Consider the following 19452-nt stretch of genomic DNA (forward strand, 5'->3'; position numbering starts at 1 on the left):
TCCGAACCACAAGAAAACATTAATATATGTGTTTGGATTGTAAGTTATTTGAAATATTTTTACTGTAGCACTTCTTGTGATGTGATGTATGTAAAATAAAAAGGTAATTGAAAAGATAAAAAGGTGTATTGAAAATTATAATGGTGATGTAAGCAAATATATTTGGACAAATAACTTACAATCCAAACACACTAACTCAACCCCCTCTTCTCTCTCCCCACACCTCCAAAAAAAAAAAAAAAACAAGAAAAGTGCCGACAATTATAGCATGTCTTGTCACAGAATAGATAGGAGCTTTGTCGTTGTCGTAATTTAGAACAGCTTCACGCCTCAACCTTTGGCTTCCATCCAGCAATCACATGTTCTTTTGCAGCCTTGGTTTTGTCAAAAGTCTCCCAAGAAAAAACCAGCTGCACAATAAGGAATTAGCATGAAATCAGACGTCTCTATTCATCTTATCAAGCAAGGTTAAAGCAATAATTGTGATTGTACGGAAAAAGTTAAATCACAGAAGACTTAGATTTAACTTCTCTTCTTCTTGGACAACAGCATTTTCTTCATATTAAGTATCATGCTTTAGGTCAGCAGGAAAGTATCCAATAGATTCATGCTCAGATATCGCGAACTGGGGGGGATAAAAGAACCGACAGATCTCCCGTATAACTTGTAAATCTTTCCAGAGCACTACGTAACGGAACAAGCAATCTAGCATCTACACAACGCAGCATGACATTCCAACTATTTTGCCCTTGTCCTGCTGAGAACTCAGTTTAATTGCTTTGCCTATTTGGCGACCAAGGTAGTATGAAGAACTAAGTTCACGAATTATCTTTATGCTTCGTTTCAGAAGCAAGAGATAAGAAGGGTACGGAAGCTGGTTGGTAGAAAGCGAAGACAACCTAAGAAGGAAGAGTGCAAGCTGCAAAAATATAATCAATGAAAAAGTTCACTGGCGAAAATGAGAGAAGGAAAATTCCAATCTTGTCATTAAGATCTTTCGAGGGTGGATGCATAAAAGACAAGCTCATGCGTGTGACTAAAATGGCCTTGCTTAAGTAAAATATCAGCTGATTTACTACATTAATTTGCGCATCAACAAACAAACCAGCTATACAAGTACTCCGACTGTTGATCTAATGCAAACTTTCAACAAAGGCTGCAATACAGAGAACTTGTGTTCCCTAAATCCAACTTCCAGAAACACCTGAAATTCAAACTTACACATGAAAAAATTATATCATTTTCTTAATTTCTTTTTCACCCCTTTCAATTCAAAACGAAAGCCGCTATTAACTGCCAACTATAATTTCTACAAACCATACGGCAAAATGTCTTTCCACTCAACTCATGACATGGAAAGGAAAACGTTGTGTTGTAGTCTAAAAACACATTTCATTGATCCCACCACCAAGCAAAGAGAAGAAAGGAAAAAGAAGGTGCAGCTAGAAACAGAAAAGCAAGCAAAAGCACATGAAGATGCAGGAGTAGGAAGGACTCTAAAGAAATCAGCTATGCATTTCAAGAGATGAGAGAGACAGGGATGCAATCATGAAAATCTCATACCTTTATGTAGTTATGTAAATGAGCCAAGTTTTCAGGGATTTTCCAGCCCTTGAAATGGTCAAGAGTTGTTTCAAGATGGTACAGTTTAGGTGCCAAACTCAAATCAACAGCAGATATCTTTTCGCCATTGATATATGGTCCCTAAACAGGCACAACCACAAAAACCAAACCTAAGAGTTAGCAGGAATAATATTCAACTTTGCTCATTTTTTCAGTAATGACAAGGGCATGTATGCATACATGAGCTTTGAGGTGTTCATCTAATGCCTTTAGTTCTTCTAGTAGAGCTTGCTCTGTCCCATCATTGGGATCCTTGCTCTTTAGAAACTTGACAAAAGCAGGGAATATCTTTGAAGCCCTAGATTTTGAGAATGTTGAAAATAAGAAAATCAGCAAGAAACAGCAACAATTTTGCAGTAATAAAACAACACAATTTGTTTACTCTTCCTGAACATGACAAGTTGACTCAACAGCAGGAAATTTTGAACAGGGATCATGAAAAATTGATAGAGGATCGTCTAAACATCAGAGACAAGCAAATAAGACCACCTACTTTTACAAGACATACACTTCATGATATCACAGTAACTAGCTGTTCTTATATAAAATATTACTATTATTGTCATCTGTTGTTTTACACTGTTGTCCAGGACGTGAATAAGAGCATCAGCTCAATAGAAACCCCCCCCCCCCCCCCCAAAAAAAAATAAAAGAAAAAATAATATCCATTTTAATTTTTTGATTGATACAAGCTTGTGTGATTACGCTATAGGCTCTCATCCTTCAAAAGAAATAGCAAAACTTGAAAATGAGAGACTGAAGTTTCTGTTTTAGAATATTTTGAATTCCAGTGGATGTCTGAAAGCCAGAACATAAGATCTGCAGGCAAAAGCAGATTTGAGCAGAACTTCAACGACATCAAGAAGTGGCATGTTCTGAAAATCAAGAAACTTTGCAAATCAATAAAATTCCCTATATGATCACCTGAGCTTTCCCATTCTGGATACAATTTTCGGAAGCAAAAATGGACAACATAAAATATCAGCAAGGGTCAAAGTAATTTCTGCAGTAATCACTTCAAAAAGAAATGAATAACAAGGTAAGGATTGTGCATGAGAATATGCTAGCTACATAGAAAATTGCGAAATAAACTCCACAATTTAACAATAGCATAATTCAGCTTCAAATTCATATTTTCATAAAAACCACCAGGATGATTATCTAGTATAGACGCTCTACATATACCTGCTTTCCCGGGAAACTAAAAAATTTACTAACACCCAAAGGTTCTAGTACTTAATAAACAATGCCTACACATAAACACAATCAGCCAAATAGAAAGTCGCCTATGACCCAGTGGTCAAAGGTCTTTGATCGTCACCCCCCCCCCCCCCCCCTTCCACCTTCTTCCTTCCCAGCCCTCCCACTCTATAAAAGATAATACGCGGATAAAGCAGTAGAGAAACAGAATGTACACAGAGGAGGCTTCAGGAGGAGCAGACAGAGGGGGTTCTGGGTATTTCTCTTCAATCATCCCAATTATCACATCAGAGTCAGAAATCCATTTGTCATCAAATTTGATCACTGGCACCTTCCCTTCTGGGTTCACAGCCAAGAACCTAAATACCATTTCCAAAGAAACATTTTTTGGTATTAGACTAAAAACCCGGCAAAAAATTACTAAATACAAAAAAAATTGATCAAAGAAAAACAGTAAATGGGAAGCAAAACTGACCATTGTGGCTTGTCATCAGTGTTGATTAGGTGCAACTTGTAAGGTACTTTCTTTACCTCCAGGGTCAAAAGTATCCTATGGCAAAATGGGCCTTCAAAATGCCAAAACCCATCAGAAATTTCACCAATATTGAATCAATTCCACGAAAAAAAAAAGGAAGTAAGAATAAAAAAAATCCAAATAATATTAAAGAGTAAATAAACTTGAGTGATAGATAAATAGGGAAAAGGAATTACAGTCTCCAAGAATGCCAGGGGCAGCAGCAGCAGCTTTTACACAGACCTCCACTGGCTTAGAATCAGCCATTGATGATCGGAAAGAATAAGTCTTTGCTTGTTTGGTACTGTGATTTGTGAGTTTTTGGGGCGAGGGGAAGGACGTGGTGGTTTCTTGAATGCAATGGAACGGGAATCACCGCTCTATTTAGAGATTCTTCTGGAGTTATGGGTGTTGTAGTATTAAGTACTAACGCATAACGTGTCCTTCTGTGGCGTGTCAGACCATTGACCACGTTGATATCATTTGACTTTATTTTTATTGCCCAAATGGTTCCTCGCTTTTTTTATTGATGAAAACATTTTTAGTCCCACATACTTAAAATCAGTCAAATAATTACTCAAATATTTAAAAGAGTGTCTATTTAGTCTCGGAACTCATTTCCGATCGGTCCACAATTACAAGGGCAAAATGGAACAAAATTCGCTTTTCTCAAAAAAAAAAAAAAAAGACAATTGCAAGTCTACTTCTCTAATAGGAACCCTGATTTTTATCCACTAAACCTATAATCAAAAGTTGTTTACAACGAAGTAGATGCTATATAAGTCAACTCTAGTACTAGACTTTTCGTTGATTAATTAAACCTAATCCCAGATGAAACTCCAAAAGCCGGCAATTTTTGGAGCCCATCCAGGGACTTAGTGCTATATAAGTGAAAAGGTGCAGAAAATGCAAGTGACTTTTTCTTAATCAATTATAGGCTTGGCGGATAAAAATTGTGCTTTCCTATTCTAAAGATGATCATGTGATTATCTTGCACTTTTCTTTTTCTTGGAGAAAAAAAGAATTATGTTTCTATTTTGCCTTTAAATTTGTGAGCACATGAGTAAGGTGCGTGCTTTTCGACCAAAAAACTGATTAAAAAATGAGTTCCGGGAAAAAGGGGCATATTTTGATTATATTTGAGGGACTATTTTGACTAAATTTTGAATGTAAGAGACTAATAAAGTTTTTTTTTTTCAAAAAATATAAGGGACCATTTTGATAATTTTTCCCAATTCAGATACACTGGAAGGTGTATTAATTCTGATTTTGTTTCATATTATTCATTTTTACTAGTAATTTTAGTATTCTTCAATTTGTCATTATTCCTTGACCATTAATTAGACCATGAAAAATTTTCAACTTCTAAGGATTTTTCTACCATTTGCACCCGAGCCCATTATTGCTAGAATAAAATTGATTAATCGTCTTTATTTAGCTCATACTATGAGTTAGCAAGCTCAATATGTTTACCTAACTTAGAGTTCATTTTGATGTAATCAGTACTGCATATGTGTTTGGATTAGGAAGATTTGGATTAAAAAAATTTACTTCACAAATTTCAATCACCTTTTTATCTCACATGCATCACATCATAAAAGTGCTACAGTAATTATCTCAAATAAATCATCTAAATAAACTCCTATCCACGCAACTCCCTCTTATTCACAATTCTGTTGTAAAGGCCCAAAGTTTATAATAGTCAACTCTAATGAACCTAGACTAAATGGAAGAATAAAATGAACCTAGACGAAAAAACAGACCATGTTCATGATACAGGGTTAAATGTGACCATTAGTTAAATCCTTAAGAGTCATTAACGTCTTCTAATGTCCAAATTCCAACTTCAAACCAATGATATATAATTGCCATTTCCTACTTCAAACTTTTGGCCCTTGGTCGTGTTTAGCGATTAGGGGGCCAATCAATTCAACCGAACACAAAGTTGTTTGTCATGATGATTTTCTGATGGATAAATTGAAGTTCGATAGTTTAATTAGTTTTCGCTATAAAAACTAAACTTGAAGATTTTATTGATCGTTAAATTTACTTAAAAAAAAAAAAAGAAAGAGATTCATAGTGATTGTCTTCCTATCATTTAATGATGGCTCGAGTCCTCAACCTAAATGAAGTAGAACTCATAATTCTTGCTAAGAAATTACGCCATTTTTTACAAGTAAAGATTATATAACAATCTTATAGTCGTTTGAACTTGATTTTGATTATTAGTCCTCAAAGAAGTGTCAAAAAGTTGATGCATATTAATCTGTCTTCCAGTAAGTAGTGATCTCCGAGAGTGTTGGGATAGTAAATTATCTCAAATAATATATCACCAGTATCATAAACACACTTCTCAATCCACTTTTTTATATTGCCAATTATTTTTTTTATCTCACATACATCACATTACAAAAAAAATGCTACAGTAATTATTTTAAATAATACTCTACCAAACAAATTGAGAACCTCTTGGTTTGTTTGTTAAAAGTTGCAAGGCCTGTCATTGCAAATTGCAACGGATGATGACGATATATCATAACAAAATCTGGGGTCATATTTCCCTGTCAAATTTCATAGAATCAATTACTTTTTTTCCCCCCTGGGTCATCTGCTTTATTAGAAATTCCTGATTAATTGTCTCAAAAGCAATGGATCTGAGAATGACCACGTGTGTCTTCATGTTCCTTTTTTTGCTTTTCTTTTATACTCTTTGTTGCCCACACAAAATTGGGAAAAGAAACAGAAGCTGACAGGACGTAAGATTCGTTGCAATTAATTTTTTTTTTGGGTGTCAAAAAGCAATTAAGTCATTTGGGTCACCAACTTTTGTGATACATAACAAAAAGAAATTGCACCAATAATAGCTTTCTCACTACTGAGGTGTAAAAGGTTAAAAGCTTTGCCATTTGGATGATAAACTCAAGATACATTTTTCAATCTGAAACAAAACAAAAGACCCCACTTTTAATATGTGACTATAAAGAGTTTGAAATTTGACCGAATTTATTGCAGCATCAAAATTAGAAGATCCAACTTGCTCCAACTTTAGAAACTAGGTGTTAACTGCAGACCCAATGTGTGTGCAATTTAGAAATAATTAAAATGAATTAGTTTTATGCAATATTGTTGCTTTTTCCATAAATCAAATTGATATAATTTTTTTATTAAAGAACTTTGGTTTATAATGTAACAGTAATTTGGTAGTTGGGTTAAGGTGGTTACGAGTAGTTAGAAAGACAAAATATGATCACGCGATGAACGGAAAAATTAATTTATTTTTTTTGCAAGGATGAAGTTAGAAGTCCAAAAAATATCTAAAATTGTTTACATCAATTGCCACTCTTCTGTCATTTCTTTTGGGAGGTGATGCAATAATATTCATTAGCTGATTAGTTAATCCAAGAGTTATGTAGAAGTGAAAGTTTTTCCAAATGAGACGTGAATAGATAATGGTAAACGTTGAAAAGGTACTTTTAAAAGGTTAAATATTAAAACCAGACACCTGTTTACACTTTATTATATAGTAAGATAATTTGACATGCGTACGCTTAACGGTTCAAATTGATTGCCACGAACATTTGCATGATTCAAAAGTTAAACCCTATTCATTCATTTAACATGATAGAGTAACTGTTGTATTAAAATTTTATTTGTTTTCTCTTCTTCTTCTTCTTCTTCTTCTTTTTCTGGGTAATTTTTGGGAAGCCTCTTGCTCATTATTAAGGGCCCTAATCCACGGCCGTCCATTTTATACAATTAGGCCAACTAACTCCATTTTAATGCTCTAATTACCACACAGAAAAACTATATAAAATAAAGGGGAATAAAAGAACAAAGAGATAGTAGCACCAGCGTACCATCATGTCTAGGGAGGGAAGGAAACCCTCATAATAAATTCACGCGTCCATCCAGCCAAGCGGATTGTGAAGCCCATACGCCGCGGCCCCACGATACATTGCCCGCATGAAACTCACGTGACAATATTTTCCGCGCCAACCTCGGCCTTCATTCATTCGAATATTCCTCCTTTTTCGCTAATAATGGGCAACCCAATTGCTTTTTCCACTCCTGTTGTCTCTACTTTCACTACTGCACCCTACTTCTCTTTTTTTTTTTTTGGGATAAAACAAACAAAAAGATAAAGCTTTAATCTTTTCTACTATCTTTTTTGGGGGTTAATTGATATGGAGGTACACAATTGGTGGGCTTTAAGTACGTTATAAATTATAAGTTGAAACTAAACTATGGACTTTATCATAAATTTGTGCAAAATCACACTGTTATAAAAAAAGACCATTCGCATAATTTTCTAAAATTATAAAAAGGCTATTCAAATTTTGTAACGTCGTGCTTATTGATGGGATCTAGAATCACACTAGAGTTTAGCATCAAAATATCTAATGTGCGATATGTATGCGCTTCTCTTGTATCAAATTGCAATAATGCATGTTTATTCATTATTCTTCTAAATTTTGGTCCAAAATCCTGTCCTTTTTTCATGCAATCATTTTCATCTTCTTACAAACACGGGATACAAAATATGATCCATAATATGTGTAAGTTATCGTATACGTAATTCATGTGCAATAAATATAATGAATATTAGTTCAGAAATTTGATTTTGTTGTGTTATTTTCTTGTCTCTTTGATCTCTTTATCATGATTATTGGAATTACAAGGGTCTCCTTATTTGAGATTATAACTTCAAGTATAATGTAAAATAATTATACTCGTAATACAAACAAAGAAATTTATAAACTTAAACTTTGGATATGTTTAGTGAAGAAATACATCCTTACCATATATTAAAGATGTATGAGTGAATTTGGTTATATAACTTATCTTATACTGCACGAAATGATACTTATACTATAAATTTATCAATGTTAATATCTTTAACTTATATATATCTATACATATATATATACAAATATATATATATATATATATATATATATATACCTACAAACCCTCATAGCATCATAAAAAGCTAGAAAGAGGGAACAAAACCTCGAATTGGTTAAATAAGAGAAAAATCTTTATTTTTCCAAATCAATGCAGAGAGGGAACAAGATTGGAAGTAGAAAAATCTTTTGAAGTGGAAATAGCAAATAGTGGATGAGAATTCCCTGTCCAAATTTTGGCGCAAATTTCGCGTTGACCACCTCATTGTCGATGCGCGTAGAATAGGAATAATACCAATTCAAAATCCACTCTCTTCCAAATTTAACCAACCAAGTTTACGCTGCTGTTTTATTTGGGGGAGGGAACAGAGGGATCTTCACATAAGAAATATATTAAATCCTCCCCCGCCCCACATCAATGTTTTACGTGCATATAATAAAGATCCATAAATTATTTTTGGCAATATGCAATCTTCAACTCTGCTCATCATCATCATCACTCCATCATGATTGATAATTCCCTCCGCAAGTCGAAACTTTGACTGCGCATTCAAAAAGAAAACTGTCACATGCACAAAGTTACTTGGATCATTTTGCAAGATATTGCAATATTGCTCTGGGATTCACCTTCCACTTCTTCTGGAGCCGCCTTTTGTCTTTTCTTTTAATGAATTTCAACGCTTGAATTTTTTAGTTTTTAAGATATCATCACTCGATGGAACTACTACTCAGATAGTGCATCTAATGACGATATTGAATTCCTATGGCAAGCCCAGTTGCATAAGTAGAAGTAGAAGGAGAGCCTTCAAGTTTCAATAACAGGTCAGTCAGGCTATTCTCCTTTTCTGATCATTGGGATTTAATTTGAGATGTTTATGTCTCCTGGGTTTTGTATTATTTTGCATAATCGGGAATTTAAGTGCTTATTTGTGCATTAGTTGTATGAAATGGATGGGATATTGGTGATGATTTCTTTGGTTAGTTATGGCGGTGATGGATGATTCTCATTTTTTAAAGTAACAATTTTTAGGACGCTGATATTTATGTAGTTTACTGAAATTTTTTGAGGGTTTTTTTTTGGTTTACTGTGATAATAGGTCCCTTTGATCAATGATGATGACGGTGGTAATGATTATGGTCTGCTTACCTTTTTAGCTTTAGCTGTTTTACTTTTGACAAACTTGTTTTTTATTTGTCGGAGATGATGAGGGAGCTATTCAATCCGTTCAGGCACTAGAGCCTAGAAAGTTCCTCTTCGCCGATGATACACCGAATTTGATATTGTTGCTTCTGCATTTAATTTCAATCTATCTTGCTGCTTTTCTCCGGCCTTCCAATTTAGAACTTTAATATGGGTTTTAACTTATAGCACGTTGTTTTAATTTTCACCAGACAATTGGGGATGTGAATTTGCATTAATGTGCTTTATTATGTAAAATTTAGCTGTTTTTCTTCTTTGAATCCGTGGTTCTCTCCCTATCTGTCATTTGTCTAGCATGTATGGGCGGGCCCTTTGCTCTTTTGGTGTTTATATTGAAAACCTTTGAGCTTTGGATGCTTATCATTGATTTCAATTTCACTTTTTTCCTTAAATCTGTCTTTGAAACCTATATTTCCTACTATTTTAGATTGTAAAGCAATGGAGGTACGGATTTTAATTGCTTGAGCCTTTGTTCCTTCGCCTGATGTTTGGGTTCTGAAATGCTGCAATAAGTACTTTTTGATTCCATTGTGCTGTCTGTTCTCGATTATGAATATGGAGCATTTTGCTGTAGAGAAGTTGGGAATGCAGTGCTCTTTCAAATCTAGACTCCAAATTTTGGTTATGCTGCAGTTATCATGGCATAATGGAAGAGATAGTGTAAGCTGTATTTGCTATACAGGACAACAGATGTAGTCTTTGTTGTTTTGCTAATGCTACTTAAAATGCTGGCACTTTGCTTACCACATTTAAAGTTGTGATACTCTGTAAATTCTACAAGCATGACATTAATTCTGACATGTGGGGATCCGTCCTGGTCTTTTCTGTGCAGTGTCTGATCTGAATCCACATTGACCTGCGTTAAAGATGGAAGGTAACCAAAATACACCAAGTGTTATTGCCAGGTTGATGGGAATTGATGAGCTGCCGCCTCAGCAGCCCTCCAACAGACAACTGAAAGTGCTTTCTGAGGATTATCTCCGCAAAAGTGCTTCTATAGGTATGCTAGGGGAGAGTTCACTCCTTTCGAGCCGCTTAACTAGGAAAACTGCTGAGAAACAGTATGCAGTTAAGCATGTCTTTAGCAGTGAGATCCCAGAAAATGGCAAACGAAGTTCACAGTCAATTCCTGGTTTAAAACCAAATCAGGCTACAATTCCTGGTTTACATCTTCAGAGATCTGACATTTTTCATCAGAAGGGTGACATGGAATCTGGGGAGTATGTGGAGCTCTTACAATATAAAAGCAGGGTACTGAATGCAAAAGTAACAGAAACTGAAAAGATGACCACTGAGCCACCCACGTATTGTTTTATGGATCCCTGGCAAGTTGAAAATAAATCTGCCAAAGAGAAATGGAAATATATGAGTGGCAGGCAGAGATATGCATCAAGATCAAGAATCACAACCGAGGACTCCTCAGTTCATGCACCTAAGGCTCTGGTGACTTCCTCCCAAGGTTCCTTTGGTTGGAAACATGGAGAACAAGTTTCATGCCCCTTTCATAGTGGGTCATTTTTTGCCAGCGAAGCAAAGAAGCAAATTTTTGAACGATGGAAGACAACTAGAAGCTTTCCAGATATTGAAGTGTCAGGCAGGAGATGTAGTCTTGGTCAAATGTTTGCTATTCAGGACAAGGAAGCTAGGCCCACGAGCTTGTATTCCAAACTTGAAGAGAACCGTTTCAGCAATCCATCTTGTCTTGAAAAAGAAAGCTCTGAGTTTGGTATTTCTTTGGTTAGCACAAAGGTTGGTTCAACAAACAAGTATATCAGAAATCTACGAAGGCCCAAACTTTTGAAGTATTCTCCATTTGCAAGTGAATCCACTAGTTTTAAGACCAGGGTTGAAGCTTCCAAAAACAGCTGCTGTTCTGGGAAAAAAGAAACTGTAACTGATAAACATCAGAAGCTGAATAGTGAAAAATTCTATGGAAAGGATAGCGTAGAATCAGGGGATTCAACAGTTATACGTGAGAAACAGCATCAGTACCTCAGTGCAGATTTGGAGTGTAGTCACAATCCAGATTATGAGCTATCAAATTCCAAGATTCTTTCTTCAGATTCAGATGATAATGTTTCTCTGGAAGTTAACCAGGGGGTTCAGGATGACTTGGAGAAGGGCATGCACAAGGAAGCAGAAGGTTATAGCTGTTCTGACGTCTCAGACAATTTGGCTCGGCAGGTTTGTTTGTGCTTTCCACATTGTCCATCAGACACTGGCTTGAGTGTTATATTACACATATCTATAATGATTTTTTGTCCACGTTTCCATTAGCCAAATAAAGTCTGTTTGCATGTCAAGGCAGTTTTGTTGTGCTGCTTGGTTGCTTGGTGCATTAAAATGCAAATAGCAATATCCTAATGGATGATTTCATATTTATCACCATTCATGTTTCTACTGTTAATTCCAGTAAAAGTTGGAAAATGTACATTCACTTTGTGGTTTAGAAACATTGTTACTGATATTTATTATAGAAAGTGTTTCAGTTTTAACAAGATCATATACCTACATCAGATACTTGAGAACATTGTCTCTAACTATTCTACTTTATCCTGTCTTAGCATAGCTAAAGTTATGATTGTCAATCACTAAAAACTGTCTTTGCGTTTATCCACTATCTAGTTTTAACATTAGGAGAATGCCTAGATTGGTACCCTTTCAATTGGCCGGTGAAAATTTAAAGGCAGCGGTTTTTGCACCTGAGTCCCCGGAATTAAGCCCTTAAAACGTGTATGTAGGTATATCAAAATTGATTTTCGCTTTTTCTATTTTTTTTGGTGGGTGATGCTGAGACTGCATCATTCTCTAGATCACTAACGGGGAGTTAAATATAAATTGTAGGCTTTTCATACGAGATTTCAGACAATTCGTGTTCAGAGTAGCTGCTTCTTTGAATTTATCCATATTTTCCTTGAAGAATCCATATATCCTCTTTTCAAGCTGCGTTTTTGCGTTCCCATATTTGTTCAAGCCGTATTTTGGTTATATAAATCTTGTTGCTTTTGCATTATCCACTTCAAACAAGTGAACATCTGGCTGCTAACTGAATGAAGAATAAAATTGTATTATGTCCTAGCTTAGGGTGTTGTAAACAAGATAACTCGGAAGTACTTGAACATCTGCATGAGAAGCATAAACAATCTGCTTTTTCTAATTCAAATTTCTAATAATTCTGTCTTAGTAAAACATGTGCAAACAATGTGAGGCCTAGTTTTCCTGTCAAAGATGGCAACTCTGTTTCTTTTTAGAATCGTTATCAGTAATTTCTAGGTAAAGTTGTTGACTTTTTTTCTTTCCCCCTCTTTTCTTCCTTCAATGCAGAAATGAAAAATAAAGTTCATTTTCTTACCAGGACATTTTGTTTCAATGCAGAAATCATCTTGTGATTCCCCTGGAGAAGAATTTATTCTCAGATGTACAGCAAAAGATTCAGAATTCGCCATAAACTTGAGGGAGATCAACCAGCCTAGTCCAGATTCTGTATTGGAACCTCTTTTTAAGGAAGAGAATCCTCCTGACTCTGAAATCTTTAAAAGTTCGATTTCTGATCTCAGTGGTAAGTGAAGTAAACGCTATGATTTAAATTTTGCACAACTTATATTTGATATAACTGTTGTTATCTGTAATTTCTCTAGGTCTTGCACTAAAGCTACACCTTCTCAATCCCAAATCGGAAGAAACAAACTCCGAAGGATCTGGAATGGCAGTGTCAAGTGATGAAGATACTGAAAAAGAATCCGTTGATCTTTCCCGTGATAACGGAAAGCTGTGGGGAATGTCAAGACCTGAAGAAAGCAGGGACTTTTCGTACCTAGTTGATGTCTTGGATGAGGACAATTTGTTTGGTATGGATCTGGCTATATGGCATGGCAGAGAATCTCCGGTGAGCCCCTCAGTTTTTGAGGCATTGGAGAAGAAATATGGGAAGCAGACATCATGGGCGAAGTCAGAGAGGAGGCTTTTATTTGACCTCATAAACTCTCGGTTGAGGGATATTCTAGATTCATGCATGGATTTTTGCATGTCAAGAAAGCCTCTACGAAGAAGGTTAAGCTCCAATTTGAGCAGGGATGATATAGAGGAAGACTTGTGGATGTTACTCAGCCAGGATAAGGAGGTCAGGAAGGACTTGGGTGATAAAGTGCTTGGCGGTGAAATGAAGTGGATGGAGTTGGAAGGTGATATTAGTATCATTTGTAGAGAAATAGTAGAATACTTAATCGATGAGCTTGCAGCAGAGTTTTGTAGCAGTGAGAGTCCATAGCTGAGGGTTTTTCTTTGTTTTTGTTTACTTATTGCTGATTCTTTGCTTTGAGTTTGGCATTTGCTCTTAGATGTGTCATATCTGCAATTTTGGTAAATGTTAAATTTGAAGAGAAACTTGAAGGTAAGCCGAGGAAGGAAGCAGAATGAAAGCTTCCATACTCTAGCTTAAGTTTTAGAGTGTGTAGCGGGGAGTGATATTGTGAGATTTGAAAGGAAAATATATCCTTTTGTACATTTGAATTTAGGATCTCTTTGTACAGTTGAACAATGCAATGATTACTACAGGAATGGAGGCTTGAAAGCATTTTAATGTCGAATCTCTTTTAACTGCATGCAATATTTTTTCCAAAAATTTGGCTAATGTTCCAATTTTGTTTTATGAACAATATCACATCGCCTGTTCTTCCTCCCCTCCTCTCCCCCCGGGGACCGGTCCCTTCTCCTCTTCGTCTAATTTGTAAATGAGTCTGTAGTCTGTAGACATAAATGGGGTCTATAATTGTGGAAAACATACTAATTTCCATCTCCCCATGCTAACCCCGGAATTATCATACTTTGCCCAGAATCCATTGATAGTCTCAAATTGCTCCCTTGAGGCAGTCGAACAATATTCTAAAAAAGCTTTACAGGTTCACGAAAGATCAGATTTTAAGTTTTTCACTATGAAGTAAAATTGGATTCCACAATTTCTAAGGGACAAAGAAAAAGGAAGAAGAAAACGCAAATTCAGTTCTGAGTATTTCTAGTCACACGAATAAGAAATTTTAGAATGGGGTTATAAAAAAGAAAGTGAACTTTTTTACAAACTCATCATAGCATCAAATTACGAGTAACAATTCCATTTCATAATCCAGAGGTACATCCAAGTGTAAACTGCAAATTCAGAAACAATTCAACAATCCAAGAAGAAACAATTACGTCTATGGAGTGAGGTAGACAGTGAACTGAGTAATGGTTTCAACACCATCAGTTGTGTGCTGATCCTCGTGGTGAAGGTCAGTCTCAATGGTGGCATAGCCTTTTGCATTCTCATACTTTCCAGTCCCTCCAATGATTGCAAGGTGCGATATAGGTGTAGCTGTCCTGTGAACTCCAAAGAAACTAACAGAGTCCACAATTTCATGGTCTCCGTTATGGTCATGGAATAATGCAGTCAAGGCTAGAGTGTGGCTGGTACCATCCCTAGAGCTAGCCAAGTAAAATCCTTGGGCGCTGCCAAGCACGGCTGTTCCAAGCTCGTGCCCTTCAGTTATTTGATTGTCCACCACGGTGACTGAGCCGAACATGAGCTGCTGGATAGTTAGGCCTGCCGGAAGCTGTCCTGCTGTAACAAAGGGTTGGTTGTTGCCACCATTTACATTGTTGCCACCATTGTTGTTTGAGATGATTGTGTTCGTTGGAGAACCGTTGAGGCCTACAAGGAAGGGATAGTTGTTGTTATTGATGACGCCGTTGATGGTGTTGAGTGGAACACCGCCATTGATGGGGAAGACTTGATTGTTGGGCTTGGAGAATGGTAGTCCATTGGCAGCAGTATTGGCCGCGACACCAGTGACCACTCTGCCCGAAGGGTGTGAGCCACCAAGAATATCATGCATAAAGAAGGATAATGTAGGGTGATCTGGATTTGAAGCACCAGCTTGAGTTGTGATGGCTGGGGTGGCTACAGGTGCCACATTGGTGCCAGGGGCTGCGACAGTGTTAGGCGCATTGGCAACTGGGGAAACGGTGCCACCGGGGGCGGTGACTGAAGCTGGTCCTGTTGGTAATGGAACAGCAGGGCCAGCAATTGGTGCTGCATTTGTAACGGGATTGGTATTGGGGGTGGCTGGGGTTTGGCCGCTGGGCAATGTGGTGTCAGGGGCCACCACAGGTACAGGTGCCACATCAGGGACATCTGTTTCTGTAGGATCTGATGCATCAGGTACGGTGGCAGGGAATGGGGTTTGCGGGCTCACTTCATCGAGGATTCTGGCAGAGTTAGCATGCCCGAGGGAGATGGCAAGGAGGGATAAGCAAATGGTGACTGCAAGTCTTTTAGAACTTGAGTGAAAAAGTTTGGCCATTTGGGGTGTGAAAATGATTAGTTCAGACTTCAGAGAAGATCAGTTTAAGAAGTGGAAGGATGGTTGTTTGATGGTGAAAGGATTGAGGCCGAATCGATATATACATGTATATATAGCTTCAAAAATTCTCTGAAATAAGTGGAGCTGATTAGACGGAGTTGGTACATGCATGTTAGTTACCAACCTAACTCATCAAGATAAAGGCTTTGGCTATTTGGATTGGTTGTGAAAAACTTTAAAAAGGCAACTATAATGCAATTTTGTATTACGCTTAAATGTTGCTTTGTCACCATTAAGTGTACTGTAGAGAAAAGAGACTTCAATCTAATCTCCATAGCACATTGAGGTCAAGAAGAGATCGTAACTTTGTTAATTCAGAAAGGGTGAAGATGGCTTAAAATCTTGTACTGAGCATGTTTAATTGTTTGTCAGATGATGATTTGGTTAAAATCAGACGCTTTAAAGAGACCGTAAAAATATGCTTTTTCTGATGATTTGTCATTGCAGTGAAAATCTCCCCTGAAAATTTACAGTTTGATAAGGTACAACAAAACTTTGATGTTCGATGCAGATTGTGCAGCGGCTCGAGGCGGAAGAACTGCAGAAAAACTGACAAACTTGTAGAATGCCTTTGGGTCATAATTATTCAATTACTAGTTAATTATACGAACTGCAGGTATCTTCCAAAGACCCAGATTTGCAAAGCACAAGTTTGGTTGCGGCGCTTTAGGTGTAAGGCCATGGATCGAGCTCCTTATATTGCAAATGGAAAAGCTACAGACCTGTATTAGAAGAGGAGAGGGAAATTGATTAAGATTCTTTTAGTTGTGATAGTCGCCCTGCTAAGTAATCCGTGCTCTGCCTCAATTAGACTTAGGAGAGGTTGGATTGTGGTTTTCCACAAAAAATTTTTAAGCTTCTTGTGAGCGCAATTTTCAATTCTTTTTATTTTTTTATCTCGCACACGTTAAATTGCTACAATATATTTTTCTACAGAAATTCTTAAAAATAACAATTCAAATGGGGATTCGTAACACAGTTGTTAGAGCAAATTTTACTGGCATGAGCTCCTAAATCATTTCAATTTTCAAGCTTAGGAATTCGCCTTTAAGCTTGGAAATAACACCCACCCAAGCATGGTTCGAAGACTCGCAGTCCGAGACGAGACCGCGACGAAACGATATCGAGATATTTGACTCACCGAGACGTCATCGTGAAGGGTTGAAACGACCGAGTCACTCCGAATCATCTCGAATCAACTCGAATTTTTATTATTTTTACTAATTTTTAATTATTTTTATTTATCATATTTTTTATAATTTTTAGAATATTAAATATTTCAAAAATTCCCGTCTCGCTAAAACCGCGACCGATATATCAAAATCGATATGGAACGGTCTAGGCCGCGACCGCGACTTTGAACCATGCACCCAAGACGAACAAGAATTGTCACGTCCCATTGATCAAGTCCCTACAGAGGGTATGGAATTATGCTGATGGTATCCATGTTTAACCAAATAATACTGGACTTAACAGAAAGCATAGTATCCTAAAGTCTCTAATTTAAGACCCCACCCCCCCTCTTTTTTTTCTCCTCTCTGGGATTGAACTTAAGTTTGTATTTCATTAGAATGTGCGACTCCTGAATGTTCCTCAATCTCACCAGATGCAGCTGCTTAAAGCAGGTTTCATTTTTCTGGCTTGTCAAACCATTTATCTTCAACAACTCACGGGTCAATTATGTTGCCTCGTGTCATACACCATACACGGACTTCTTCCACTCAACTTTCGTGGGCAGATTGTTTGTCAGGATAAAGATCTTGATTACATAATTATTATCTGATACTAATTCTTGATGAATATTACAACTCCACGTTCATTATGAGATAGTAATTCTACATGACTGGATTGCAGGTTACATCTCCGCCAAATCAATGATTAGAAGCTTTCTCATGCCACAATAATTCATGACAATCAATTGCTTTCCTTCCTCACAAAGGGTCTAAGAAGACTAATTGAGTTACAATATATGACTCTTTAACAGGGCATTGAGTAGATAGATCAAGCCGCCTAACCAAGATAAACATTGAACAGCAGGAGCTTGTACGCTTCTTCACTCTCTTCACCCTTCAAGCTGGAGCTGATATTCGCAGTCTTGACTGTTGCAAATCCATTAGCATTTTGATACTTCCCGGTGCCACCAATAACTGCAACGTGTGATTCATTAACATCGGACCTGTGCACCCCAAAAATTCTCAAGGCATTCTTGTACTTGTTACCTATAAAACTTGCTGTCATCGCCATCATATGACTGCTTCCATGTTCTGAGCTAGCAACATAAATCCCTTGTGCTTTGCCAAGCAACGACGAACCAAATACGAATCCTTCATATATGTCCTCATTAATTGTTGTCACAGTTCCCAGCTCCAATTCTTGAACAGTCGCGATGGCTGGAAATGACATGCTGATTCCTTCTAAATCGATGGTTTGAGATGGCAATCCAGTCATCGGGATGGTATCAATATTAGCCAAGGGAATGCCTCCAATAGGTGGAAAAAAGCCTAGTGGTTTGGAGAAGGGAATTTGACCATTTACTTGAGTTGTTACTGGCCTGGACGAGGGATGTTTCTGGCTCAGCACATCTGGCATGGAGAAGCTGATTGCTAGGTTGGCGTGATGATCGCCATTGCCCTGTGATGAGTTACCTAAAGTTCGAGCAGAAAATGATTGGTGGATTATGGTCAAGAACAAGAGGAACCATGCTATGGTTACTGAGGAAGGATGGTTGACCATCGCCATGCGGAGCTGTTTGTTGCTTCGTGCTTGTTTGCTCTATGATTGGTTTTAAATGGTAGTAGTTTCAATTTTGAATTGGGCAGTTAACGTAGCTGCTGTGTAGCCAACAAATCCACATTCCATTTGGATCGTGCTTAAAGGACAAAGTTGTAAAACCAACGGGCTTGTTTGACAAATGAGTTTTTTTCCATGTTTGTCTCGTACTAGATTTTTTAAATAATTTTAATTACAGTAATCTAAAAATAATTTTTCAAAATTTTTAAATTATACATTTCAAAATACCAAAAAATACACAAATAAATTTCCTTTCTTCCTTTTTCTTCTTTTTCTCTCACCCCACCACTACCGACCGTCACCTTTTTCGGCGCTAGTAGAGAGAAGTTTTTTTTTTTTTTTTGCCTCCTCACCCTTTCCTTTTTCCGGAGGAAGAGAGGTGGTGGGGGAGAGAGAGGGGAGGGAAGGGAAAAGGAGAAGGGGAAAGGAGAAGAGGGAGAGGAAGAAGAGAAATAAAGAGAGAAGAAAGCAAAAATAATAATAATAATAATTTTGCTTCTGCTGCTGCAACTGTCACCTATGGAGGGGGGAGGGAGAGGGGGAGGGGGAAGGGTGAAGAATAAGAGAGGAAAAAAAAAAAAAGAAAGAAAGAAAAAGAAGAAGGAAAAAAAGAAAAAAGAAGTTTTTTCATTTTAAATATTTCTTTTACGATTTTTACAGTAAATTAGAGTATAATATTAAATAAATAATCAAAAAACTCAAAATGTGATGAATTTAAGTGAGATTTAAACTCAAAATTTCTAATTTTTAGACCTCAAAAATAGTTATTAAGAGATAGAAACACTTTAAGGAATTTTCCATAAATATTAATGGTTTAGGTCTGAG

The 19452-nt window shown here is 36.9% G+C and overlaps 4 protein-coding genes across 5 annotated transcripts; 1 reads left to right on the plus strand and 3 right to left on the minus strand.

Annotated features, from left to right (window-relative positions):
- Nucleotides 1–107: 107 nt before the first annotated feature.
- On the minus strand, nucleotides 108–3736 carry LOC113725530 (glutathione S-transferase DHAR2-like). Its single transcript, XM_027248749.2, has 6 exons — nucleotides 3535–3736; nucleotides 3299–3389; nucleotides 3039–3182; nucleotides 1804–1921; nucleotides 1564–1704; nucleotides 108–410 (listed from the first exon to the last, which is right to left on the minus strand). The coding sequence occupies exons 1-6, from the start codon at nucleotides 3602–3604 to the stop codon at nucleotides 324–326; spliced, it is 651 nt and encodes a 216-aa protein (XP_027104550.1). The 5' UTR covers nucleotides 3605–3736; the 3' UTR covers nucleotides 108–323.
- A 4840-nt stretch (nucleotides 3737–8576) lies between these two features.
- Nucleotides 8577–14028, plus strand: LOC113725532 (uncharacterized). Of its 2 annotated transcripts, none has more exons than XM_027248750.2 (4): nucleotides 8577–9063; nucleotides 10275–11626; nucleotides 12818–13001; nucleotides 13081–14028. In XM_027248750.2, exons 2-4 carry the CDS (start codon nucleotides 10310–10312, stop codon nucleotides 13707–13709), a joined length of 2130 nt encoding a protein of 709 aa, XP_027104551.1. In that variant the 5' UTR covers nucleotides 8577–9063; nucleotides 10275–10309; the 3' UTR covers nucleotides 13710–14028. The 2 variants fall into 2 exon arrangements, with proteins under 2 accessions (XP_027104551.1, XP_027104552.1); XM_027248751.2 differs by lacking the exon at nucleotides 8577–9063 and adding an exon at nucleotides 9132–10102.
- Nucleotides 14029–14524: 496 nt separating this feature from the next.
- Nucleotides 14525–15841, minus strand: LOC113725533 (dirigent protein 24). The gene has a single exon (XM_027248752.2). The coding sequence runs from the start codon at nucleotides 15775–15777 to the stop codon at nucleotides 14632–14634; it is 1146 nt and encodes a 381-aa protein (XP_027104553.1). The 5' UTR covers nucleotides 15778–15841; the 3' UTR covers nucleotides 14525–14631.
- Nucleotides 15842–17847: 2006 nt separating this feature from the next.
- Nucleotides 17848–18576, minus strand: LOC113723792 (dirigent protein 25). Its single transcript, XM_027246764.1, has one exon. The coding sequence runs from the start codon at nucleotides 18574–18576 to the stop codon at nucleotides 17848–17850; it is 729 nt and encodes a 242-aa protein (XP_027102565.1).
- Between the last annotated feature and the right edge of the window lie 876 nt (nucleotides 18577–19452).

Source organism: Coffea arabica, chromosome 2c (assembly GCF_036785885.1).
Source record: "Coffea arabica cultivar ET-39 chromosome 2c, Coffea Arabica ET-39 HiFi, whole genome shotgun sequence".
NCBI classification, from domain to species: Eukaryota; Viridiplantae; Streptophyta; class Magnoliopsida; order Gentianales; family Rubiaceae; genus Coffea; species Coffea arabica.

Coding starts and splice junctions, on each gene's coding strand:
- LOC113723792 (XM_027246764.1), bottom strand. CDS start 18,576: ATGGCGATGGTCAACCATCCTTCCTCAGTAACCATAGCATGGTTCCTC.
- LOC113725530 (XM_027248749.2), bottom strand. CDS start 3,604: ATGGCTGATTCTAAGCCAGTGGAGGTCTGTGTAAAAGCTGCTGCTGCT. Junction 3,390..3,534: donor CCCTGGCATTCTTGGAGACT/GTAATTCCTTTT, acceptor GGCATTTTGAAG/GCCCATTTTGCCATAGGATA. Junction 1,922..3,038: donor CCTCCTGAAGCCTCCTCTGT/GTACATTCTGTT, acceptor CTCAAAATCTAG/GGCTTCAAAGATATTCCCTG.
- LOC113725532 (XM_027248750.2), top strand. CDS start 10,310: ATGGAAGGTAACCAAAATACACCAAGTGTTATTGCCAGGTTGATGGGA. Junction 11,627..12,817: donor CAGACAATTTGGCTCGGCAG/GTTTGTTTGTGC, acceptor GTTTCAATGCAG/AAATCATCTTGTGATTCCCC. Junction 13,002..13,080: donor TTCGATTTCTGATCTCAGTG/GTAAGTGAAGTA, acceptor TAATTTCTCTAG/GTCTTGCACTAAAGCTACAC.
- LOC113725533 (XM_027248752.2), bottom strand. CDS start 15,777: ATGGCCAAACTTTTTCACTCAAGTTCTAAAAGACTTGCAGTCACCATT.